The sequence below is a fragment of the Bombus bifarius genome, unplaced genomic scaffold, assembly GCF_011952205.1.
Source record: "Bombus bifarius isolate JDL3187 unplaced genomic scaffold, Bbif_JDL3187 scf7180000008058, whole genome shotgun sequence".
Lineage (NCBI taxonomy): Eukaryota > Metazoa > Arthropoda > Insecta > Hymenoptera > Apidae > Bombus > Bombus bifarius.
In genome coordinates this window covers 775,923-803,239 of record NW_022884422.1, presented here as the reverse complement: position 1 = coordinate 803,239, position 27,317 = coordinate 775,923, and the positions used below count along the sequence as shown (strand labels likewise).

Genomic DNA, 27,317 nt, shown 5'->3' with positions numbered 1-27,317 from the left:
GTTCCGTAATTTGAACTTTCTAGTCTTATATGGGAAAAACAAGGACATTAAGGGACATTAAGGGAATTAATGGATACCGCCGCGTTTCTTACGGAGATGAAAATAGTAGGGATTATGTAACTGTGCAAAGAGATGCTTTAATGGACTTGTTTTGGCGCTATTGGACGTCGGTGAAAGCAAGAAAAATTAATTGGGAGCTTTAATAGGAAATGGTATGTGATAAATTTCTTCGATTTATTACTAGAATTCTAGTTTGTCATTAGTAGCAGAGAATTTCTGATATACATGACGACGTGAAAGTATTAATTTAGGAAGCAAAAAGTTCTAAAGTAAAAAGTGTTTCACAACATTCAACTTCTGATGAATCTACGATAATTTGTGATCTCAATTTTGCTGCAAACATATTTAGCCCCAGAACGCAACTGCTCATAACTAAAATTTATGACTAAAATAGGTTTCATTTGTTCCAAATAATATCTTTGATTCTCAACTATTAAATCATTAAACTATGAATCAAGGATAAAGTGTACAATATCATATCATATATATATATATATATATATATATATATATATATATGTATATATCATAAAAATAGGAGTTTTCCAGCCAATCAAAAATGACGAAACTAAAATATTTTTTCAGATAATGTCACCAAGGAAAGTTCTCTCTAATTTTGTTTGGATCCCTTTCGCGTCACACTCCCAGTCACGATGGAACCACGAAAGACACTCACCTGGCACGTCGAGGTACAAAAGAATCAAAAAGGTTCGCCCCCCTTTCGCTCACAGTTACCGGGCACGGACTGTAGTCTCTCCTTCGCGGCGAGCTGTTTCTCTCTCTCCATTCCTTCCACTCCCATAGCAGAGGCCGCATACCTCCTTAGGATGCAGTATAGACCTGTCCATTGGCTGGCACAGACATCGGTTCTTTTTCGAAACGACAACGACTCATGAAACCGAGAGGATAGAGGATACAAGTCGTGTTAGACACACTCGTGTACCGATGCGTCATGAGGTAGGGTGTATGTACGTGATTTTTTCTAAATGTTATTTTTCAAACGAGTGATCTCCCAAACGGAAATACACGTGGTGTGATGATGAGTTGATACGGTGCTGCGAGGAAGAAGGATCTTGGACCGACTTTATGAGGTAAGGTCCTTGGCAGATGGTATTTCTTTACTTTCAAGTGATTGATCGAGTCCGAACGAAAGTTCAAAACAACATTCATTGGATTATTAAACGTTACTTTAATTATTGTTCGCTATATTTATTGGAATAATTTGTCATTTAAGGATCGTTTGGTTTAATAATATTGTGAATCGAACGGGTGGATATGTGAAAGGAAATATCAAAGCTATACAACGTATCTTCCATAAAAATTCATTGACGTTCAAGCACGTCTCGATTTCCTGTTTTTGTTTTAGTCACGTGCTACTATCGAGGTAGCATCTTGAAAACTTGATACACGCGTTGTTGCGTAGAGTTTGGTTTAGATAGAATACGAATTGAAACGGTAAAAGTGGAGTTATAAATACGTATAAATCTTGATGAAGTTGAGACCAACTGTGTAAGGTAACTCTATATCAGGCTCAATCTTACTGGTATTTCCTTGACCTTTATATCGAGAGATAGTTAAAGTCGTTGGCTAGAAACTTTAAACAATTATATCAAATATTTCAGTGGTCTGTGAAAGGCTGGAAAAATGAAAAGTTAAAACCAGCCAGTCTTGTTATCAGGAATATACGTTTGTTAAAGGATATTTTTTACACATTCCTTTTACATGACTAAGAAATAATAAAATAGTGACAAACTATGCCGAATGCCCGTCATCGTTTTCGTCAGTTCGAGGAAAACCAGTCTGACCAGCGAGTGCACTAGTCGAAGTCATGGTTTCAAGGAACCGGTGTCAAGTTCGTGGAGCAGGAAAAGCTTGAATATACATGTATTAACACGTTCAGAGATTAATCGGTTGATTTTTTCATAAATACCGATCCTGCGTTCCTCAAGGTTGCTTGAAAGACTTTTTCTGCGACTTACAGCTTTCTTGATCGACCAATGAAGATATGATGTACGTCAGATCTTTTCTTCGTAAACATTGTGGTATTTTTATTATTACATAAAACTTAGATACTTGTGCTATTAAATCTCTACACTTATTTCAATATTCCATCATTCATTAACGCGTTGGTCTATGTACAAATTTCCTTGGCCTTACCTTTAGGCCTTGAAATTTTCTGTTTGCAGATTTCTTAAAAAAATTGTCCACAGTAGAAATAATATATATTAAAGTAACTCTAAGATTAGAGGAATAGCATCCAAAGTAATCCATAGGAAAACTGGAAGAATTCTGGAAAAATTCCATAATTACTTTCACCACATTAGAATTATTTAATTCCTTAAAACGACGCGTTCCACGTTTTTTAATTTTGTTGCTACTAAAATCATAGTTGTTTCAATAGAATTAATTTTATTTCCTGTAGAGATAGAAATGTAGTTTTATGTACTTGTTCATTTTCATTATATTACAGTAATTATATACATATACATCTTTAATTTATAATATACTGATTTATTAAACACTTTAACGGTTCCAGCGTTAAAGAAACCGTATTAATGACACGTCTATCCGGTACACAGTATAGTCTGGAACAGCAGCGTCTCGTGTAGCAAAAATGCAAAGACAGGGCAGAAAGAAGCGCGTGACAAGATGGTACTTTTCTTAGTCATTCATCCTGGGCATCACCTGGTCACACAGTGTCAGGATGCCAGGCGCGTAACGTAATGGTGTGGATCGTAGAGGGGGCCTCTATAACGGTTTTTTTTCTTCCTCTCGCCGGCTACTCCGTCTTCCTCTCGCTTTTCTATGGCCTGCCTTCGCTCTGCCTCTTCTCCTTTCTCGGCGATTAACGAGTCTAGGACGTCGAGACTCGTACGATCAGCACGGAACAGTTAACCGCGCGTACTCGTTTGCTTTTCGCGCAATCCGAAGAGAAAATCGGTATCGCGGATACGAATCAAACCGGGCGCTTCACTCCGAGAAACAGAGAGAATAGATCCTACGCCAATGTTGCTGGCCTGACCGGTATCACCGCGATGGCGGTTCGCGAAATTTCACAAGGAACGCGTTTCGAAATGCTTGTTGCCGGTATCGAAAACCAATTACGAGCCGTTCGTGCTTGGTACGCAATTTTTTTAGCGTATCTAGGTCAATGAACGAATCTAGGTAACTTATTTGCACAGAAATTCTCCGGGAAATTGGTCTCAAAGGCGAGAATGTGATAGATGTTTGTCACGCGTGAACTCCACTGTGGACTTTTGTAATTTGGGGATTGTTGCGTGTATACACAATGTCTCGGGTGTTTACGTAGTAGGTGCCTAAGCTGTAAAATGGATATGGTAAATATTTGTACAGAATCTTAGATTTTGAGAATTTAGAATTGATTGAGGTAAAGTGCTTTAGGTAATGTTGTAATATTACGCTTATGTGTAATCTAGGAAATTGTGTAGCTCAACCATGAAAATAAGTAAAAGTTGAGTGGTCGCAAAACTTGAAGAACGTAATTTTATTAAAATAGTGTATTCACTACCATCTGCTAGATTCTGAATAATCCTGGTTTTTCTAGGAAATGTGTTGGAACATTACTAAGATCATGTAAGACCTGTTGCATAATCGAATTAATTTGTTTAATTATTATACTAGTAAAACTGCATAAGTTACAAGTTACAAATTACCAGTGTTAATAAATTCTCTTGTATAATAGTAGCAACGATTTACATGTGAATATTACAAAATATACAAATCCATTTCATTGTCTAAATTGTTCTACTTCACATAAAATTCTAAATGTAAATTCCGTTTGCTCTTCTCAATTCACTACAAAAAAAAGTATTGCGCAACTGAAACAAAACAGTAACACGCTGCATTTCAGGAGTTAAGTAATTTTTTAAACGATTATGAATTTATGATCAACTCTTTAAATTCATTTCGAATTATGTAGTATAAGTTTTGATCCACATTAACGAACGCGAAACGAACATTACATTATCTTTTTTACGATCGACCTAAATGGAAAATAATTTATCGAATGAGCAGCTAATGTATTCGAGTTTCTCCGCGGCGCGGTGTAGCGTTTTGAGTACATTCGAATATGCATCGCGTTGGAAAAATGGCTAGTACCGTGACATATTTTTCCGCGTATTACTTCAGCAAATTCTATTGTGACACATCACCATGCACCGCGGCGTATAATTTCTACGTAGTATGTTTCATTCACGGGAAACGAACGTGCGGAAGCAAACGCAAAGAGAAAAGCTTTCTATCAGATAGCACAGGAATTAATTCTTGCACGGAGCGTCGCAACGCGTAATAAATGGCGAAATACGTTTAGCCGATGATGAAACCGGTTTCCTTGTTGATCGAACAACAGTCCATGAAATTGAGCTCAATTTCAGTGTTTTAACGATTATGTTTTGAAATCGATATGTTTATAGTTGATGGAAAATCATAAAATATTAATAAAGTAATTATTCATTTTGTTCCTGACTTTGTTTTTCATTTCTGTTTGAAATGAAGTTCATGTTCTTTTAATTGATACATATGTTGCAATAAAGGAGCGAAGAAACAGTTATAACTTTCTCGAGTAGTTGATTATTCAATTTTATAGTATCGCTTTGAACTCTTGATTATTTTACAGTATTATCTTCATTGATGGCTACAGTCAATTCTCTTTAAAAGTAACGTCTAAATGAACAAATTATCACAGTAATAAAATAAGATCGTGATACATTAAACAAATGTATCATCAACTAACTGGATATAAAATCTCAATAAGATAGAATATACGTGTGTATAGATATTGTTAGTTAAAAGCCAAGAATATATTTTTCTTCCCCTACCTAACGAGCAGATCAATTTCATCGTTTCAAATTGATTGAAGGTAACGACCACTTTTATTTCAAAATTGAGGCGCATAGAATGCTTTTATCTTGTTATTTTAATCATGTTTTAAATCACGATGACCCATATAACGAAGCACCAGCACTTAAACTTTGAACAGCAAATTGCATGCATTGCGGTAGTTACCATCAAGTATAATTCATAAGGAATACAAGACAACGTCATGAATTCGAATTCGTTTAATATCATGAATAATGGGATCATGCATTATTAAATAGAGCATGGCGTTGTTTCTATTTGAATAATTTTGTGTTCTCATTATCTCCTTTATTTTCATCCTTTTCCATAATCTTAAAAGATTTTTTTCTCATTACAGAATATTTATATGTATATCTTATATTTGAGAATCGCGCTTAGTAAATACATTGTGGTCAGCGATCATTGCGCTTACGGTGTAATATTCCGTTTACTATTATTTCTGCGAGATTTCATGGTGTGTTTTATGGTTCGTTCATGGCGAATGGCGAAAGCGCGATCTGTGGATTTCTTCCTGGCTAGAATTGAATCCATCGCATAATCTAGTCGTATCGTTTTATGTTCCGTCGCTGATAATTGCAATTACACTGTTCAGAATCTCGGACGAGTTTTTAAACAGTAGAAATATACTCTTGGTCATGAGTTTTAACGTTCTATGCTTTCCCGCGTTGCGCACATTATAATAGAAATCGTACCAACGTTGGAATACTTCGAATCCGTTTGTTATTGCTGAATCTATTTAAGCGGTTTATGTGGAAATGTAAATTTTCTTGTATGTTTCGTTGTCAATTCCTCTTCTATACTGCTCAACTATGAAAAAAGAAAATAAAATATTAGATGTGTATTATAAATGTAAATGAATTCGGTGCCTTTAGAAAGAAAATGGAAATTCTATTCATTATGTAATATTTTAATCATCAAAACCGTTCTTATTATTTCATTAACTATAGTAAGCGTGAAACTAATATTAATATTACTAATATTAATTGTAGATTTTATTTCATAAAACTCCTGTAAGATAGAAAAAATATTTGAATTTAAATTAGAAATAGGTAAATCTAAGAATCAAAAGTCCAAATTAGTTTGTACGCCTAATATGCCTAATATGCCTAATTTGCTAAGCAAATCACTAATACTATCACAACATATAATAAACGTAGTAAGCTGTGAAAACTTTATGTCAATGTACTACAAATTGCTTCTTTAGTAGTTGCAGCCTTTCTCCATTGTTGGGTAATATAGTGATGCACGAATATTTGAATATAAATGACTTCATAAGGATTGTAAATATTATCCATTTTGTGTAAAATTTCTTGAGTTTAACTATGAGTCAAGATCATAGCAACGTGTTCTTTTGGTGGTATTTAAAGATACTCAAATTTAATCCTATGATTAAGGTTCCGGTGTGAAGTAATTGTGAGAATTGTTTCAACAAGGTAGCAGGTCTCCTGCCTTTCCTGTATCATACAAAATTTCTAGTAGTTTCACATGATTAATAATTAGGTTTGCCGAAGACAATACTTGATAACAACCTTCAGAACACGGAAGTCAACTAGTGGTACGAAGTCACCGGAAAATCGCTAGTATACTGTCCCGTAGTCGTCGCTTGTTTCTCTTCGCAGAATGATTGCTTCCCACGTATTACTTTTAGCAATAGCTGGTTCTCATTGAAGCCTTCAAAATGAACAGTTTCAAAATTCTCAAAATTAAGCAAAAAATTAGACAAAAAGCCACAGGTGGTGATGAAAATGAACTCCAGTTAGCTATACAAACTATATTTCCCCTAACAAATTCATATAAACGGAGCTTTTTAATCATACATTATAAAATATTTTATTATTTGTCTATTACATTTGTCTATTCTATCATACAGTAAAATATATGTACGCATTTAGAGAAAATTTCAAATTCACAGTTTAGAGAAATTCTTATATAATGCAAATAATTTACAAGAGTAGTTTGCGTAACTTTTATACAATATTTTTATGATAGGTACATTTCAAACCTATCTTAATAAAAAGAACAAGCAAACTGTCATTCATAAAAAGGATAAATTGCAATAATCATATGTGCTTTCATTCTAGTACCTACCTTAATTTTACGGGTAGAAATCATGCTGTGTATTATTTATTCTAACATAACCCATTGTGTTTTAAATTCCGCAATTCATCTGAACGATTTCCTATTAACTTCGTAATCCATCATTTTGCTCCACATACTTGGCCTTTAAATACCAGAGTCTAAATGAATATCGTTGCAGTTCCATTTAAACGCTACAGAAAAATATTATTGGTCGAGTGGTTTTGATTCCGCACAAATTGCTGTCTTGAGTGAGAGTTATGACAGAGGCGGAATAGCATAGAACGCAATCTGCATTTATCCAAGCCGATGCTGTTGTGCAAGACATTTGTTCGGAATCTGTCTGGAGACTCTACTAGAAAGTTACCGCAGAGTTCTTAACAATCCTGCGTAACATTAATACGCGCTACTCATTGGCCCATGAAATTTCGTATGCTGATCTTGAAATCACGTTGAAATATTATTTTCCGTTTACACTACCAGAAAAAGTCGTTTGGAATGCTGCTTTCACGAAAAAATACTTAATCGATTACTACACACTCTGATTAACGAAGATCGCGGTCAGTACTTGCATTCTAAACTTTCTTGTTCGGCGAATTCCAACTTTGATTCAAATCTTTTACACCTTTTATCAGTATATTCCGGAACTATGTGCGTGTATGCAGATCTTTTTAGGAATCTTATCTTACAGTATTTATTAACCTTATTTTGCCTCATACATATTTTTCTATAATATGCATATTTCACTCATACAAGTTTTAATTACAAAGTATTTCTTAATCCTTAAGATTTGAGGTTTATCAATTATCTGAAAGTAATTTTCTACTTTTTTCTAGTATCTCGTTAAAGATAAGAGCAACAATTACCTTTTTTTGCTAAACCCTACCCATAAAAGCAACACGATTAATCCACCAACACCAAATTCATTCGTACACTTTACAAGCTTAAATTAATTAGAACAGAAGAGCAGTACTCAAGGCGTAGATAAATGTTCGATGACTAATAGGACAATTTAATTTACGGATCGCAGCACAAGAATACCGCGAACTCCTGAAATGGAATCTGATTTCTAACGGCTTTTCACTGACCGTGCTCACCCGCTAGAAGTCATTCAGACACCGTACTCGGTGGCTACACTGCCGGCTGGTGGTTCGCCTGAAAGCATTTTTTCGGAATGCCACAGAAAGAACGCGGCTCGGTCGCTGCCGCGTTTTATATGGGTGGTAACCGGTGGCTCCGATAGATCGTTGCATCCTCCGCAGTATTTAACCATTTCCTCTCTCCTGCCCACTCGTCTATGCGTCGCATTTTTCCAACAGAGACCGCGAACATTGATCCCAACAACGTCCAAGAAACAAATGCACGTACGCTTATTTCAGATGGCTCTCGAGCTCGCCTATGGTTAGCTTCTTCTCGATAGTTTCCTTTCTAGTTGAAGACGTTGATCGAACTATTATCTGAGTGATGTCTATTTGCTGTGTAATTAATCGTTGTTTGGATAGAAAGTGAGTGGTCTTGTACGTATGTGGAGATATAAAGTATCACTATACATGGAAATATATAAATATCACTAGAGTGTGGACGTTTATAGAAATTTAGATACTTGTGAATGCAGTTAGAGAAATGAAATGTAACAAGACTTTGTTTCACCTATTAGCTTTTATAACAAGAGCACATTTTTTTATATACTTTAAATTAGTTTGAATACTTTTGTATAAAATTTGTGTGTGAACGGATAATTTGAAACCGAAGTTTCACAGCGATTATTGGTCATATAATTTATCGTTTGTCGTAATTGTTGATAGATCATAAAATTTATTGTCCTTTTTCTGTCTGTTTCTTAAATTTTTGTAGTCAGTTTTATAGGAGAAAACATTACCATGAACGCGGAGATGTTATTTTTGCATTATTTAAAGCGGTACAATTATTAAGATACGCTTGTTTCGATGACCGGAAGTGAACGGAATCGTGACGAATCGCAGTGTAGGAAGTGTTCACCTTTCACGCAAGAGAGAACGCGCTTTTATGTATAAAACTTCGTGTTTCAATTTGTTTAATGAAAGTTCCAAGCATAAGCCGCGGAATTGTTCTTCTTACACCCAACATTTTCATCTTTGAATCCACTTTCTAATCGTCCACTAAATAACCGTTATTCAACGAATGCAACGTCAACCACTGATGCTAATGATGGTCCTTGTGCATATCAGTAAATAGCATTATGATTGTTAATTTACATTCTCAAATTATACAGCGGAGAATGAAAGCAATGGTCTTGCGATGTCAAACATCTCACGACAATTAAAGAACCTCTAATTATAAAAAGAACAAGTTCCCAACGAGCTGCAATTGGATCTTAGGCTTGGTGAAAATGGAGGGATGAAAATTGTTAACATTTTGCATGCTAAAACTATGTGATCTGACAGATTTAAATTAAAAATCTATTAGAAATATATACTATTTAAATAGGAACATGAGCTACGCTCTCGAGTGTTGCATCGTTAGTAATATAAATCGGTTGAATCGCAAATATACTAAAAATATATTTTTAACATAAAAGTCCTAAAAATCTCTCATCAAGTGTCTGTATCGAAATTAATCTTCAAAAATTAAAAGTAAAAGAATATTTATCATATTTATTTCGTTAACCCGCAGGTGACGATGTGGACAATTTTGCTCTTCACACTCTCCACGTGGTCTTCGTCATGGGGTCAGGTGATCAACAGAGCGCCGCATTTCGTGCAAGGTGGAGACATGGCCAGACTGGCCGTGTCAGAAGGCACACCTCCAGGTGCACCTGTATACACTCTTCAAGGAGAAGATCCGGAAGGATCTAAGTTACATTATTCGATCAGTGGTGAATACTTCACTGTAAATCGGGACAGCGGTGTCGTTGTTTTAAGAAAGGCGCTAGACAGGGAGACCCAGGATTTGATTGAAGTGATCATCAGTATAACGGGTAACTACACTGTTTTTATAGATATTCCGTTACACTGTTACTGTAGAATATCAATGGATAGATGACGGTATATATAGAGCATTAGATGACCGATACGCTAGCGGAATAGTGATGACTCGATTGTGCAATTAAATTTCGGTGAAGTTTGTTTTCTATATTTATTACGCGATTATACCTTTAAACTTTTGATTTCAGTCTTTATTTGAGGGGCTCGGTAAAGAAATTATACAAATGTCTTTGAACAACGAGATACACATAATAATTGATATAAAGAATTATCTTGAAAACTTCTGGGCCTCCATGAGTATATATAGAGATAATTTCATTCATAACTTTCTTCAATGAAAATACGATCATAGCTTTTTTCACTTGTATCACTTCTTCTTTAAGCAACTCAATTCATCAAACAATATTCCTTATTTCCTTGTGTTCACTTCAAACGTACACTTCTTATTTACCAGACAATGAGAGATATCTATGAGTAATATTAAAAAATCAATATTCTATTAGACGAAGGGATCGCAGGATCAGAACCCAACACAGTATCCCTCCGACGCGAGATAGCTGTGTTAGATGAGAATGATAATCCACCGGTATACCACGGCAGACCTTATGCAGCCAGGGTGCCAGAAAGCGCACATGTGGGTGGTCTTCTAGTTCCACCTGGTACGATCACGATCACAGATCGCGATGGTGGTGTAAACGCGGATATTCACGTGCAGTGTGTCTCTACGTCGCGAGACGATGATGTCTGCGAGGTCTTCAACGTTTCTACAGAAAAGGTAGAAACCTTGACATTTCATTGTAACAAACAATTCGTGGCGATTCACTAAACGTAATTACTATCCAGAATTTTTACTTATGTTCTACACTCAGCTTTGCTTACATTCTCAGCTATTTGCTTCTGTATATTATATGATTTCCAAATTTTCAGTTAATTACTTCTTTACATTCTACGATCTTTCTAAGATCTTAACTATATCTTCTCCAGATCCTATTATATATATTTTTATTTCCCTATATCCTACACGCCAAAATTCTCAACTATTCATTTCTTCTGTACACTATACTATCCTTAAATTCTTAAGTACTTACTTTCAATACTTAAATTTCCCTTCTACCATTTCTTCAACGAAAATATCATTAAGTTAAGAAAAATTGCTAATTATTTACATCCTACGCTCGAATTCCTCTTCTACGATTGTTCAACGAAAAGTCGATCAAGCCTATAAATCAAAAACTACATTTTCAGTTGACGGAGGGAAAATACGACGTACAGATCACCCTGTCGAAGTCTCTGGATTACGAGAGGAGAAACTCGTATTTGATCAACCTTTTGGCTGTAGACGGTGCCAGCGATGTATCGAAAAGGTTACAGGCCAGGGCAACAGTAGCCGTGGACGTTCTCGATGTTCAGGTAAGTGGGTCTCGACCTAACCGCGGATGTAACTGTACATCCAGTGTGATCATTCCGTATTGGTTAGTAAGATCGTTTACGATAATCTAAGCAGGAAAGCGCAGTCCGTTACCTAGTGACTCTGTTCGCGGAACGTCTGATTATGTGTACGCGTTGTTCGCGAAATAACTTTCACCAGAACGGTAAACGTTTTCGTTCGTTTGTGCGTTCGTTCGTTCGTTCGTTCGTTCGTTCTAACACAAACTTTAATCATTCTCGAAATCCTCCGTTAGATAACGGTCTCAAATTCTTTTAATTAATTCCTGGGAATCGTGAGAATTAGTCTAGACAAATGAAAAACCAAGTGAGGTGATACTAGTGATATTTGACAGTAGATTATAGATATTTACTTATCTCTAAATCAGTAGATTATAGATATAGATATTTTGTTAAAATACTGTTAAAACACCGTTCGTGGTTGAAGACTTGGCTAGCAGTAAATTTTAAGAACGAAGCACACGTATTTTTGTTAAAACAGTTGGTTGAAATAGTCACATTTACAAATCAGATAGTTCAATATGGTGATGAACGAATTTGGATATACTGGTACAACTTTTGTAACATTTTTATTTCACAATTGCTATAATGCTGAATAACTGTATTTTCGGTTTAAATATTGTACACATATGAGTATTACTATGAGAGTACTATTAATTAAATACGAGATCTAGAATATAAAATTCTTTACCAAAAATAATCGGTTGGCGCTTGAAATTAAAACTTTTTACGTGAAAGAGGTGACAAACATTGCAACAGGTTTCAAAGCAATAGGCATAGTTTTGGCAGTACGTACTGTGTCAGCTTTGATCAAAAGCTGAAGTCAAATAAGCAGAATACATCTCTTGCTCCAGTATCATCCACTAGCAAACCTTTGAATCAGGGATTTACATTTACTACGGATTCTAAATGATAAACAAATTGCATAAATTGCTTTCAGGATCAGCCGCCCGTGTTCCTGAACGCGCCGTACAGCGCGGCACTTCCAGAGAACACGCCAGCTAGTCACACGATCCTAACAATCAGAGCGCGAGATGGTGACACGGGTGAACCTAGAGTTCTCCTATTAACTCTCGAAGACGAGGAATCAGGCCACTTTGATCTCGACGTATCGAGAGAGGGTGACGTGACAGTAGGAAAACTGGTTACCACCAACATTTCCCTCGATCGAGAGGATCCTAGAATCCTACAAAATGGTGGGATTTATACGTTCCAAGTGAAAGCTACGGAATTAATCAATAACGAGATCCCAGCAGACACTGCAACCTCGATTGTCACGATAGTCGTTACAGATGTTGACGATTTGATGCCTGTGTTTAACGAGAAGTACTTTAATATAAAAATTTCAGAAGACATAGGTAAAGGTACACCTTTACCGGGATTAAATATGATAGTGAGTGACGGAGATGTTGGAGAGAATGCGAAGTACAGATTGGCTCTTAGAGATGCGCCGGATTATCCTGGAATTAGCAAGGCTTTCATTGTTAGTCCCGAAGAAGCTCAAGGTCGTGTGCCAGTTGTGGTTAAAGCAAAAGATGTCAATGTCTTGGATTATGATGTGGATGACCTCGCTAAAAGGCAACTAGAGTTCGAAGTTGTTGCACTGGTTGCAAATGAAGTGGTACGAATTTGTCGTCAATAACTTGTAAATAGATGGACTTTTATGCATTTACGAAAAATTTGGAGATATACTATAAAAAATACACCACAATATGCAAGAATCTATAAGAATATAACATACAAATACAATATAATATACTTGAAATGATGTTTAGTAGATAAAATAAATTTCTAGGCTTAAAAGTATAAATTCTATATTTTGTATAAATACTCCTAGTTTACATATAAATATTTTTAACACAGTAATAGATACATTCTTAACAATTCCTAGATTTGTTTCTGTAGAACGTCCATGTTATCTTTGACCATATACAAATAAATATTTGTATAACGATTGATGTATGAAAAGTAATATATTAATAAATAAATTTTAGGTGGCCGCAAGTAGAGTTCACGTAGAGTTAATGGACGCCAACGATCACAGTCCAGAATTTTCTCAATCGGTGTACAAACTATCTGTGCCAGAAGACGCGGAAATAGGCACACGATTCGGTGATGTGTTCGCAAGAGACTACGACAGTGGTTCTTTTGGTGAATTGACTTACACTCTACGTGGTTTCGGAGCTGACAAATTCGAAACTAATCTAAAAACAGGTGGAGTATCGGTAGCAAAACCATTGGACTACGAGGCTCAGAAATCGTATTCATTGACGATGGAAGCTAAAGATGGAGGTGGAAGAGTATCTGCTGTGAATATTTTGATAGAATTGGATGATGTTAATGACAATAAGCCAGTATTTGAACAAAACGAATATACCAGAACTGTCCGCGAAGGAGCAACAAGTTTCGATCCACAGATGTTTGTTAGAGCCACTGACGTCGATGGCCCAGCACAAGGAAATGGGAAAGTAACGTACTCCATCAGTTCGCACAACAGTATGACGAACGGTGTTTTCAAGGTACGTGTTGCAGTCAGATAAATATGAAAGAGTAAAAACAAATGAAATAAGCATAGGTATAATCAGAGGCAGATCTACCTTGACGCCAATGACACAATAAGATCCGGGCCCCGGAACACTATGGAGGCCCCAAAAGTGGTTGCAAAAAAGATTAATAAACGATTATAAGAATCATATAAAATACATTTGTTAGTATCCAAGGGGTGGGATAAAAATTTTAACTTGGCCAAAATGAGCATTCGATAAGTCCATTCTAAAACATTTTGGAGGATCCTTGCGTTTTCTAAAATACGTGAAAAAAAGAGAATCTTCCTCGCTTACAATTTCGAGGAGTTTTAAAAGCAATTTTGGACTGGCCATCGTGCGTATTTTAATTGCTACACATGAAGTTAATGTGCACCGTCTAAGTGAATATCATATTTTGACAGATTAGTCAAAAGATCTCTAAACGTAAATATTAATTTCCTATTGATTTAAGAAACATCTTAAACATTTTTCAATTCGTTTTAGCTCAAAATGATTATTAGCTTCAGGCAGCCAAAGTGTTAAATCCACCACTGAGTATAATGAATAAAAAATAGCAATCCTATAAAGTCCTATTTGCATATTGTTATTGTAGGTTATTATTAAAAGTTATTTCGTGTACAGAATTAATAACAATATTTTTACAGATAAATTCAGAGACCGGAGAAGTGACAATGGCGAAAGCAGTGCGTTCAGACGATACAGAAAGAGGAATTTACGAATTAATAATTCGTGCTACGGATGCTGGAACGCCGCCATTATATTCCGAAGCAAAATTATCAGTCAGGGTCGGAGTACCTGGAAACCAAAAACCCATCTTCCGAGGAAATTACAAATCTAATGTACCAGGACCTAGCACTTACCGAGCAAGATTGTTGGAGAACGCTTCGCCAGGAACGGAAGTCATTAGAGTCGTAGCAAACGATCCTGACGGAAGAGACAACTTGTTGCAGTATCACATTGCTTCCGGTGCTAAAGATAATTTTGTCATAGACTCTAGGTAATTTACACTATAATTTACATCTCTATAATTTATTCAAGACAAATACGTAACAATTTTCGTAAATGCTTTTTCCAATAAATGTTTCCAGAGATCCAGAATAATATATTGTAAATATTAAATATTAAAATCTGTTATGAATTGTTTAGTTCCGGTGTTATCACGGTCTCACCGGATGCTCGTTTGGATTTGGAAACCGGAGGAGAAAAGTACGAAGTAATAGTTTACGCCATAGACTCTGGCACACCACTTAGGGAAACCGCTACGACAACTGTCACAGTGAATATGGTAGACGTGAACAACAAACCACCGATGTTCAACGAGTCGACGTATCTCGTTTACGTATCGGAAAGAGCATCTATTGGTAGGTTCCAAATTAATAAAAAACATACAGCATGATTCTTTTGTTAGTTAATTCATAGGCAGCATTAACAGTAGTGAATCGCATACTCTCGTTCTCACTTTGTATATAGTGGTGCATGAAACTTTCAAGTTAGATAAAATGTCCATTTTATACTCTTTCAAAAATGATATTTGAAAAAGTTTCCACTAATATTATATAACTATAAAACTATTTGGTAACGTCCATTTGTTTTACTGAGATCTTTTACGTGTCACGTCGTCATATTCAATATTAGCAACAAATTTTTCACGTATCACTTTTAAAATATAAAATGAAAAATCTTTCTGGTCGGAACTATCTTGTACATCACTGTATATAAAAATATAAGAAAAGTATGTGGTTCCCGGTATGATTATCGATACAGTCCTTATGTTAACTAGCGGCAGGATCATGCAATATAAATTACAACAGAAAGAATTCAGTGCTGATAATTAATAATCGTTAAACAGGTGAACCAGTATTGAAAGTAGTAGCAACAGACCCAGACTCAGACGCTTATTTGGAATATTCTTTAGTAGAACCCATCAGGGCTGTCGACAAAACTGGCGTGGCTCTGAAGAGCACAACTTCCTATGATTACAAAACAGCGTTTCGAATAAATTCCATGACTGGTTTAATTACAGTAAATCGTGTGTTAGATTATCAAGTGGCTGCAGTAGTCATTTTGACGGTTCAGGTGCAAGATTTGAACGCCGTCGTTGATAAAGAGAAACAGATTACGAATGTCGAGGTGACGATTTATATCCAAGCTTACAGCGACGACAATCCAACGTTTACGAATCCAGGATGGTCGCCTAATAACCCCACAATCAAAATTTCCGTGCCAGAGGAACAACCTCTTGGAACTACTTTGCTAATGCTATCAGCTAAAGAACCAACTACTGGTTATGCTGTTCAAAGGTTTGAATTGGTGAGGGAAGATGATGATGAAGGGTATGTGAATGTGGGTGTTCAAAGCGGAAATGTTGTTTTGAGCAAGCGGCTGGACTATGAAGCTCTGAATCAAAAGGTAAATTTTAGTTTTAAAGCTAATTTTTTATATTCACTTTAATCCTATAAATTCTAATTTCTAAGCTCATATTTAGTATTTATTCTTGTTCTATTTGTAATTAAATTGTTCAAATTATAATTTTAAAACTAAGTTCCTGTGTCTATACATAATTATGTTTTGGGATTTAAACGGTTTGTGATTTTCAGTTCATTCGATTTAAAGTACGAGCGTTAGCAAGAGATTACGAGATAACAAGAAAAATGTCGGAAGCCAACTTGATAGTCGAAGTGCAAGACATGAATGACAACAGTCCTATCTTTACTCAAAAGGATTACAAAATTTCTGTATTAGAATCAGTAAAACCTCCAAAGATCGTATTGAACGTCAGAGCTACGGACATGGATAGCTCCAGCACGGAACAGGAAGTTAAGAGAGGATACGGTGAAGTGAGATACTCTTTGGTTGGGGAAAACGCTAATATGTTTGAGGTGGAACCAATAACTGGTAACATTCAGGTGAATAAATTTATCTTTATAAATTTTACTAGAATTTAAGTTACATTCATTATATCTATGTTACATTAATTTGAATATTTCTAACCTTATTTGTATAGATTGCTACCAATACAACACTTGACAGAGAAAAACAGTCGGTTCTCCGTTTTTACGTCGTTGCATCAGACATGCCTCAAGGTGGAGCAGAACAGAGAAGCACTAGAGCTTTGGTGACCGTAGATGTTTTAGATGTCAATGATAACGCTCCGAGTTTTGAGCAAGAATCTTATACAGCTGTAATACCTGAGAATGCTTCATCAGGTGTCAGTGTAGTGAATATTACTGCCACAGATCCAGACGAAGGCAATGGCGGAATAATCAATTATGAAATCATTGATGAGGGCGAAGCAAGTGGTAAGCAAAAGTATAACATTTTTTCCGTTTTCGAAGTATTAATGTTTTTTCTTTAACTCTTTGATTGTAATGAAAAATTCAGAATGAACAATAATTATTTCTTTATCGTCACTGTAAAAGAGTCAAATGTTTTAAATTTTAAAATACAATCAATCGCCAAGGAATTCTAAGATTGACTTGTGGATTATAAAAATTCTAGGACTGTTCAAAATAAACCACACAACCGGCGAAATTTATTCAGCTCGAGAATTGACAGGCAAAGGAAGGACAGAGCCATACATAATGAGAATCAGAGCTCAAGATGGCGGCGTGCCAGAACTCTATTCCGACGTAATTCTGACACTTTACATCGGTGATGTAGTCAGCAATGATGGCGTACCTCTTTTCATCAGACCTACCCTCGAAGAAATAGCTCACATAGCTGAAAACTCAACCATTGGCAGTCCAGTGTTCCAAGTCGTAGCTTCAGATCCCGATGATCCGAATTTACCAAACGGAAAGATCACTTTCAAATTTCTAGAAGATGGAAACTTCGGCAAAGACGCGAGTGCCTTCAAAATAAACAGCGAAACTGGTCTAATTACTACCAGAAAATTACTAGATCGAGAAACAAAGGATAGTTATACCTTGATATTAGTTGCTCAAGACTTGGGAAGTCCTCCTCAGCAGGCAACCAGAGTTCTTCAAGTTCTAGTGAATGATATCGACGATCATAAGCCTCATTTTAAAAGAAACTTAGACAGTTCACCTATAGAACTGACAATATTCGAAGAAGAACCAATTGGAACAAAAGTTGGCGTGATCGAGGCGATTGACGAAGACATCGGAGAAAATGGAATGATCGACTATTCAATTATCTATGGAAACGAAGCTAGGCTGTTTATTGTAGAAAGACTCGAAAACAATTCGGCAGTGATCAAATCAAACGGTCGACTCGATAGAGAGACAGCTGATCGTCATTTGCTAACGATTAAATGTTTCCCCTTCTCCACAAAGAAGAGTGACATCGTTCCAAAACCTTACAATCGACAAGATCCTTCTGAAAGACAAATTCTTGTCAATATTTTGGATATCGACGATAATAAGCCAAAGTTTAAAAAGGAGAATGTTACATTGGGTGTCCGTCTAAATGTTCCAATAGACACGAGTCTCATCACTCTGGAAGCTTTCGATGCTGATTCTGACGCTCTTCCAATTAATTACAGCACGGGCAAAGCTTCTTTTACTTCCCTCGTTGATCCTTCTATGTCTAAACGAGAGATTCCCTCGCATTTGTCTTTGAATCCTCAAACTGGAGAACTCAGAACGACTGGTTCCATGACCAGTTACGCAGATGGTTACATGGAAATCATTGTCTCGGCCAATAACTCGGTTACACCAGGCAGAGAGACGAATATCACATTAAGGATATTTCTGCTGCGTGACAGAGACATGTTGAAGTTTGTGTTTTCGAAGCCACCTGTAGAGGTCAGAAAGACTCTGGAGGATTTTGAGAAATCTGTGCAACAAGCTCTGTCTTTACCGATAACTGTCAATGTTTACGATACGCAGTTTTATTCGAAGGAAGACAACTCTTTGGATTTCTCTTCGACCAGTTCCTGTTTTCAAATGGTTGGAAAGGAAGCATATGATTTGGACGAAATGAAAGCTCTTCTAACTGATCCAAAAAACGAGGAATTGAAGAAAGTTTATAGGACGTATCATGTGGAGAAGGTGCAACATTGCGCTGCCATGGTAGCTAGAGCTGACGCCTCGATGACGCAGATGTGGGTGCTTGCCATCGCGGTTCTTGTTGGCATTGCTACGGTAATTTCTAGTTGTGCGCTTTGCTGCATGCACGCCAAGTGAGTATCCATGATTTTCTTGGATTTTTACGACTTGTAAGAGGAATTAGCTATATTTTCGAATGATCCAAATTTTTAAATGCTATTGTTATATACACTATCGATCAAAAGTTTGGAATCACCCCATATCTTCTACAGATTTTCAGAATGTAAATAAAATTAAGAATTTAGGAATTTAATTTAAAATTCCAACTTAGAAGTTCGTTATCTTATTACACATATATTATCCGTAACCACAATCTTCTCTTAACAACAAGTAGTCGAGTTTTGTGAAGAAAATTACAATTAGTTTAATTGTTCCTTCCAGGTACAAACGACAAGTAAAACACGCCCGTTTGCGTGATCAGCCTCGGCCGCCATTAAGTTACGTCTCTTCCGGTCCAGGGATGGTCAGTGCCACGTCACATACAACGCTGGGACCTGGTACCATGGTTTCTCTAGGACCACACGAAGGTCCTTACGAATGGGGAGCGGATACAACTCTCTATCATCCGAGTACTCTCGGTTCTAGGACGTAAACGAGTAGACGATGACTAAACAGCATAAAGATTTTCATTCTTCTGTACAGAAAACGCCTTGAGAAAGATCTTTTTAGCTCAGAACCGAGATTTCGATGGATAAGTATTTGTATCACTTCGATATTACTTAACGAGCATGCCATATTGAGATTTTATTTCCTAAAAGTATTATTGGAGGAAGAAATACCAGAGAAGTGATTATCATACGAGATGGAAACAATAATTTGAATGCTATATTAACAATAGAAACGTTGAACATAAGCATTCACGAAAAATTAGATATTTCCTCAATCAAAAAATCTCTAAGATGAATATATCTGACAACCATAGTTACGAACGTCAATCAAAGATAGAGTACAACTATAATACTTGCTCGTAGCTATTCGTTAGTTTTGAATGTTATTTTAAAGCAACGAAACTTATTCAAGGTATGTGGCTTAGCAGGGAATTGTTCAAACGCACAACGTTATTAAAATCAGTGAATTGATTCATTCAATGAGAACGAGAAAAATCGTGGATCACATTTCAAGAACTGACAATGCGCTTTTCTTGCTGGAAACGCCCGAAGCATACGAATAAATTGTATTATAGTCATTTGCGGTGTCATCGAGAAAATTACGAGAATCGTGCAACGAAGTTGACGAATGGTGCTATAATGTAAGATCGAGAAATTCGTGCCAAAATACAGGGACACGTGTAAAGTACGACATTATTTAGTATTAAGTGAAACTAATTTGCGTGAATTGTATATTTCTTAGACTGTACACGAATCTGATTCATAAAACGTTTGCGACATTGTCATAGAAAATGCGCGTCCGCTATTGTAATATATGCAGTATTTAAGGATGAAATAAAAACTGTACATTTGAGTTATGTTTATAAAAAAAAGAAAAATATCGCTGTCTTTTTTATATATACCAATTTGGATACATTAACATTTGTAAGATCCTGAATCAACTTTCGAATCTATTTAATTTACATTCGACGCCTAAAATAAATCATTACCTCGTCATCTTCTTCGAAACTAAAACTTCGAAGCTAAACTAAAAAGAAAGTAAGTAAAAATTGAGAAGTAACGATTTATGATTTGTATTTAAATAATTGTAAATCATATATTGTATAATCGTAATATCAAAATAAGTAATTCTTTCATTGCCTCCTTCGAAATTTTTAAGAAAATAACTGGAAATTTTCGGACAAAATTTGTATGATTCCTAATTTTAAATTGTGATAAAATATTTCAATATTTTCTACTTCAATAGATAATAGATCTTATAGTCGTCTAAAGATCCTCCAGAGAAGATGTACTCAGCGACTAATACCAATTTTGTAGACCACGATCTCTTGGCCTATTAAGCAATCGCGTTGAACGAATATCTTAAGATTGCTACAGCAAAGATCTTGAGAGACTCTCGAACGCCCTCGACGAAAATGTCAAGGCGAGGTGGAGCTCGGTAGATAATTTGATCTGGTGGGAAATACGAAGAAATCTCAAGGAGATTGATGATTGTCTAGTTCAGACAACATCTATAATTACATTCGAGGATATAATTAGAAATCGTAATATATTTAGAAAAAAAGAACACTAATGTATTTGTTGCGTGATTTTAGACAATTTTCTATTACAATTACGCAGCTACCTTGACCAACCATATCCTTTTTAATATTTATTATTTTTCTTTCTCAGAAATGTATGTTTCTTCTTGCAGTCTCTTTAAGAGACACTGTCGTTGAATTGTTTAAATCCTTCAACGGTGTCAATGTCCTTTGAATTATCGATAGTTTCAGTTTTATTGATTTTGGTTTCTTTCGAAATGACAGTCGTATTACAGTCATTCGATTCACTCTCCGTGGTAGTTTCTACAATTTTCTGAACCTCGAACTCGTATTTTTCGGTACTAGCGTAATCTTCCTCTATGCTTGATTTATGGTTAGGTGGGACAGTGATGGTTTCGTCCGGGTTTTCGTTCTCACTTAATCTTAAAAAATCGTTTGTCTTTTGTAATCTTTTTACTTCGTCTTTGTTATCGAGAAAAGTTTCTTGATATCGCGTGGCAGCAAGATTAGATCTTTCATTATCCTGATCGATGATCTTTGATTGTTCTACAGCTAAATGTTTGGCTATCGTTTCTAAAGGTGACCATACTTTATCCACGAATTGTTGTCGATCTTCTGGTGCCATGGATTCCGATCTGTGAATAATATCGTACCTAAAATCAAAGGATAAAGCTTAAGTATTGTTTTTACAATGCTATTATAATAATTATATTTAAAAATATATAGTGTAGTAGTTAGAAATAGAATAATTTTCATTTAAATTTTTCAAAAAATGTTTTCAAACAATGCTTCTTTATTTTAGTTAACTGTTATTTTTACATTATAGCATTAATAACTCTTATCCTTGTCGTCTGACAATAACTGATGTCAGTTCGTTTTTCGCAGTTAGTAAAATACATTAATGCATATATTTCAGGAGGCAATCTTGCAAGGATCGTTGAAGAGAATTTACGACGAATAATTTTCATTCGGAATAATTGATCGTTTATACCTTGAATTTAGTCAATGACATTTCACGTGGTCGTCTCTAACGAGTCGTCGAACAGTTTCGACAAGATTTTTTCACCTATCGACGTCGCACGTTCGGTGAAAGTTCTCCGCATGAATTTACCGATCTTCCCGACAATTCTGCAGATAAATCCAACGTAGAACGAAGCCACGATCGCCATTGTAACGATTCCACGATCCATCGGACGATATGGTTTACAGGGAAATCGCGTTTCGTCGATTGCGAATAAATCTAGGTGGATTCGCGAAAGTGATCCTCGAGTCTTATGTAATCGAAAGTAAGGAAGATCGTCTTCGATACAAGAACGTAGACACCGTGGGTGGAAAATTTGCACACAGAAATTTTTACGTAATCGCCGAGCCGGAAATGTGGAAATGTTATTTATGTTTCATTCTGAACAAAATTGAATATAATTTATTTTGTACTTTAATGTGACTTCTTAAGAAAAATATCGTATTTCTGGCACGTCAATATATATTCTATTTTGACTAGAATAAGCTGTCTTAAAAAAAAATGAATTTGCAGTATCTAATTCTGGTGCGGTTCTCAAGTTTCTATGTCCAAATCTTACTCTTATTTGAACAAGGGAAAGGACTTTTTATTTTTCAAAAAATACTTTAGTGCATATTTAAAACGGGAAATCACGCAAATAACATGCAATAACGATTCTTCCATGTTTTCCTCAAACTTAAGAAGTTTGTTAAGAATAAGAAACACAACCGGATCTAATATCATTGAAAGAACGCAACATGGTTATCAACTTGTTTTATGTATTTTAAAATTTCACCTGCTCATCTTGCTTTTTTTCCTTGGATATAGATTCAAATGGAATATCATCTGCTGTCTTTCTTCTTCGTCAGTCATTGCCTGATTGTGAGTAGACATTCCCGTCAATGATTGCGAGAGTGGAGAATGAAACCTCGGCCCTCTGCTATATTGAATCGGTCTTCGCAGTTCGTAATCGTCCATAGGCACTTGTTTCGGCCTGTTTGTCTTTTTATTTTGCTCTGCAATGTCGGTGATGGGATAAATGTCCAACATAACACTGAACGGCTGCGGTTTCCGCTTCTTTCCATAATTACTCGAATAGGAAGCTGGAGTTTCGTACATGGTTTCAATCGACGTCGGTTTATAATAATTAGATGGCCGTCCGTAAGCATCGTAGTTGTATCTGTGAAGACCTGTCGGTGAAAATCTGAAAAATCGAACTGATTTCACTTTTCCATATTTAAGAACATTTTTATTCCAGAGAGTTTATTGCATTTCAATATTTTCTAAGTGCAATATTTTCAGAAGTATAATATTTTTTAATATACTATAATATTTTTTATTTACAAGCAATAGCTTGTGCTAAAGAAATTATTGTAATATATTTAAATCGATGTCCAACTACGATAGTTAAATAATTTTATTATTAAATTTACGTTCAGCGAACAGATTTTTCAGTATGTACTATATGCAGTTGGAAAAATAGCTGAACGGTACAAAGGCAAACGACATACTCTACTTGCTCCTCTGTCAATCTGTAAGTGTGTAAATAATCAATAATTTCCAATATGCGTGCCCTATTTTAAAAATTCTGCCACTAGAGTGGTTCTATCAACTTTATGTAGGACAAATAAACCTGCATTCTTTCCGCTTGCACAGTTTCCAACCACCAATGATACGTAGATTCTTTTTCTACAGACCTGACATTGGACGTGGCCAATAAATTCACGTCCGCTGGATGTTTGGGTTTGTACTGATAAAACGGATCTTCGTTTAGCGAATAAGATGGAGTTTCATCTTCTTCCGACCTATCGCTGTTGGACATCATCTCCCCTGCTCCAGGATACAAATCGTATTTCTTTGGATTCACGTACACGCCAGTGAACTTGATGCCTCTATTTGATAAGTCAGCGTCGTTTGTCAGATATTTGATGATATCCTGAATATTTCTAGAGGCGTATGGATATCTGTACTGGGTGAGTTGAGGGTATCTTGGACGTTTAAAGGCAGTTGGTTGTGGTGTTTTCAATTCCCAATGAAAAGGAAGAGGTCGATTCTCCTCTGAACTTCCATCTTCTTCCAACTCTGGGTACTTGTGCCTGTTTAAGTGTATTTAAAAATATTTTTCACACAGACACTTTTTTCCACCAATTAGTTCTCAAATTTCAATTCTAGAGATTTATGCCGAATAAAATAAAAGATTTGTAATATATAAATGAGATTGAAATTTTGATTCATTAGTACTTGCGATCCTACGTTGGTGTACGTAATGCGTATTAAGTAAGAACAAAGTGAGTGATAATAGAGCTATGTTCGAGGGAAGAAGAAGTGTTGCTGAAGAGTAGAAAGTGTTTCTTGAGGATTTACATACTGTAGGCTGTAATGTTGATTTATTGCCGGCTTGAGGCACAGGCAGGGAACACCGATATAATGAAACTGAGATAATCAGTTCATGTATATTTCCATCGAATACGAATCGTGTGTGTGCGTACGTCACAGAGGGTGCTCATTAACTTTTAAACGAAGGAAAAATGTGACGATTATAAATACTTAACGGACATTTAAAACCCAGTTACGGGTTTTGTAAGCGTTATGTAACACCGTATTAAAATCCTCGACTTCAGTCCTGACGATTGAAGCGAAACTCTATGAATATTAGTTCGTTTATGACGTCTTTGATGACTTGAGAAATCGTATCGAACATTTTCATTACATATTTATGTTGTCAAGTTACAGAAAAGGCCACAATACAATCACTTATTTCAATAAAGAGTAACGTAGACAATATTTTACCTTTGTCTCACACGATAAACAATTGCATGATTGTCGAACAATTGTTTCCCTTCTGCCGACTCGTCCACCTTGTTCTCCACCGATTTCAGCACTCTTTTCCTTAGCTTGAAGTTATTCAGGTTCTGAGACTTAAATTCTGCGTCAGTTACTTTCTGATCGGTCGTTTCATCGTAAAGGAACAGATTCCCATCATTGTCTAAACGATCTTGAATGTAAATGGAACTGGTTCTATTCATTTCTGGCGGAACAGTCGAGTTAAACAATTTTTTCGTAAAGTTCGAAGGTTTCTTAAGAGCATTTTGCAAGATGTACATATGCTTTGTTTCCTGATTCAGTTTGCTGTTCACTGATGAAGCGGATGTGAAGTCATATAAAAATATGCCGACCTATAATAGGAGAAAGAATAAAATTGTTAAGATTAATTTGTACTAAATTTTAATTAATTCATCTTTCTCAACTTGTTCTAAACATATAAAGCATATTTTCATAGTGTACTAAATAATATTTGATTTTATTTCGTGAAATTAATTTTAGATTTTTTCCAACACAAAAGGTATTGGAAAGTTCACTTCTCAATTCAAACCGAACTGGTATCCTGTTCGCAAGAAAAGACATTTCTTCACTAGATTTCGTTTATACACGAAGCCTAAACGGGAACCAGTCTCGGCGCACGTTAATTCGTGTCAAAACACAGTTAACGCCCTATATGTGAAGCACGCAGAAATCTTCTTTGAGACGCTTGGTTTGCCATGCATGCGAATCTGTTGCGGCGAGATTCACGGTGAAATTGTGATTTTTAACTCTGCTACCTGTACCTGTTGCATTAATCATGGGAGAAAACTCGTGAAATGTAATTGCGCTTATTGTTCACCACAATGGCGTCTCATTAAGGCGCCGAGTGACAAAAACTTTACTTTTAACGAAACGTTTGTTATTGCAAAGTTAAACGCTTACTTTCTGTCAGGTTGCTTTAATTTTACAATTAATCACATTTTGAATCAGTTATAAAGAGATCGCGGATGTTTATACAATTCCAAACTTGTATAAACATAACTAAAGAAATGAAACTAAATAGGAATTCGTTTTACCCACTAAATATTCTAATAATTATTTTTTAGATTTTTACATTTTTAAGTGCACTTATGAATGCATAAACATTCATAATCTAATTATAAAACAAATTTCGAATTAAGTAAAAACATGAAAATCAACTTTCTATTAAAGCAATTAGAAAATCACATTTCTTATGTTGCAATGAATCTAATTCCTGGTATGAATGCATTAAGTACTATTAATTGATATATTGTTCGCACATAGTTTGGTACTCATTAAAAAATCATCGTAAGTGTTACAGCTATGCAGACAGTAGCGTTTGAACGCGGTAGAACGGTAATGCACTGTTAATGATCGATATGTAATGTTTCTCGATCACGCGGGGTGAGTCATTGAACTTACTCGATGTGGCAATAGGTACAGGATCGCGTAAAAGAAACCAATACTCTTTAAAGCAAATAATACGATATATAGGTGAGCAGTGTGCTACTGTTTGCATAGCGAGTATATGTAATGCTAATAGATTGTGTTATAATGTTTGAGTTTATACGATAACTAGTTCAATTGAGGATGCAACATTTTTTTGACAAGAGGAAACAAAGAAAAATGATTGATGGTAAAAATTTAGAGACATTAATTCTTTCAGGAATGAATGTTATTTGGACTGTGGAAAAAATTCTTCTCTTCAATTATTAATAATCTTCAACATAATAATCTTAGAAATAAGACATTTCTTCTATTGCTTTTGCAAAGGAAATCTAATATACTAAAAATGGGACTATATTGGGAGTATATTTATTTATTAAAAATATTATTTATTGATATTTATTTATTTATAAAAAATAAATATATTCATGTTTAAGTCTGTTAATAAAATTTCACATGTGAAATAGTTAAGAGGGTTGACGAGAGAACTAAGTACTGAAAAGATTTTTATTGGTACTACGGTTGGATACTTACTAATGCCACTGCCACTACCACCATAACTCCAATTACAAATTTCCTCGTAATAGAACTGTATCGACTTCTATAGTATCGATCACCGTGATCGGAATAAAGTCCAAGCTGAGACGTATTAATTACAGTTCTTCTTCCTGTTTCCAGCATCTTTTGATTATTCGCATGACATTTTTGAGATGGATCGATCGATCTTTCGCACACTCAGGGATTTTTTTACCACATGATTACGATCTTTATCAATATAAAGTGGACATAATAAAAATATAAATAAAACATAACAAGAAGATTTAAAAAATATTAGTATTCCAATATCAACGATACAACAAT

The 27,317-nt window shown here is 35.5% G+C and overlaps 2 protein-coding genes across 6 annotated transcripts; one reads left to right on the top strand and one right to left on the bottom strand.

Moving 5' to 3' along the window:
- Positions 1-864: 864 nt before the first annotated feature.
- Positions 865-20,518, top strand: LOC117208224 (cadherin-related family member 2). Of its 5 annotated transcripts, none has more exons than XM_033449210.1 (14): positions 2,901-3,045; positions 3,243-3,369; positions 9,667-9,970; positions 10,481-10,752; positions 11,223-11,387; positions 12,364-13,044; positions 13,418-13,942; positions 14,614-14,966; positions 15,116-15,330; positions 15,819-16,378; positions 16,567-16,875; positions 16,974-17,268; positions 17,468-19,112; positions 19,420-20,518. In XM_033449210.1, exons 3-14 carry the CDS (start codon positions 9,673-9,675, stop codon positions 19,628-19,630), a joined length of 5,529 nt encoding a protein of 1,842 aa, XP_033305101.1. In that variant the 5' UTR covers positions 2,901-3,045; positions 3,243-3,369; positions 9,667-9,672; the 3' UTR covers positions 19,631-20,518. The 5 variants fall into 5 exon arrangements, with proteins under 5 accessions (XP_033305098.1, XP_033305101.1, XP_033305099.1 ...); XM_033449208.1 differs by having other exon boundaries at positions 2,910-3,181; XM_033449206.1 differs by having other exon boundaries at positions 2,910-3,181; positions 3,243-3,398.
- Positions 20,519-21,344: 826 nt separating this feature from the next.
- On the bottom strand, positions 21,345-27,137 carry LOC117208216. The gene is made up of 5 exons (XM_033449185.1): positions 26,991-27,137; positions 24,978-25,363; positions 23,885-24,283; positions 22,984-23,391; positions 21,345-21,840 (listed from the first exon to the last, which is right to left on the bottom strand). The coding sequence occupies exons 1-5, from the start codon at positions 27,135-27,137 to the stop codon at positions 21,345-21,347; spliced, it is 1,836 nt and encodes a 611-aa protein (XP_033305076.1).
- Positions 27,138-27,317: the final 180 nt, after the last annotated feature.

Bases quoted from the DNA above. Each gene is read 5' to 3' on its own strand.
- LOC117208224 (XM_033449206.1), top strand. The intron at 14,967-15,115 runs GTAATTTACACT...TGAATTGTTTAG, and splicing joins AATTTTGTCATAGACTCTAG to TTCCGGTGTTATCACGGTCT. The intron at 16,379-16,566 runs GTAAATTTTAGT...TGTGATTTTCAG, and splicing joins ATGAAGCTCTGAATCAAAAG to TTCATTCGATTTAAAGTACG.
- LOC117208216 (XM_033449185.1), bottom strand. From the start codon at position 27,137: ATGCTGGAAACAGGAAGAAGAACTGTAATTAATACGTCTCAGCTTGGA. The intron at 24,284-24,977 runs GTAAAATATTGT...ACACTTAAACAG, and splicing joins GTTTATCGTGTGAGACAAAG to GCACAAGTACCCAGAGTTGG. The intron at 23,392-23,884 runs GTCTGTAGAAAA...TCGATTTTTCAG, and splicing joins TTGGCCACGTCCAATGTCAG to ATTTTCACCGACAGGTCTTC.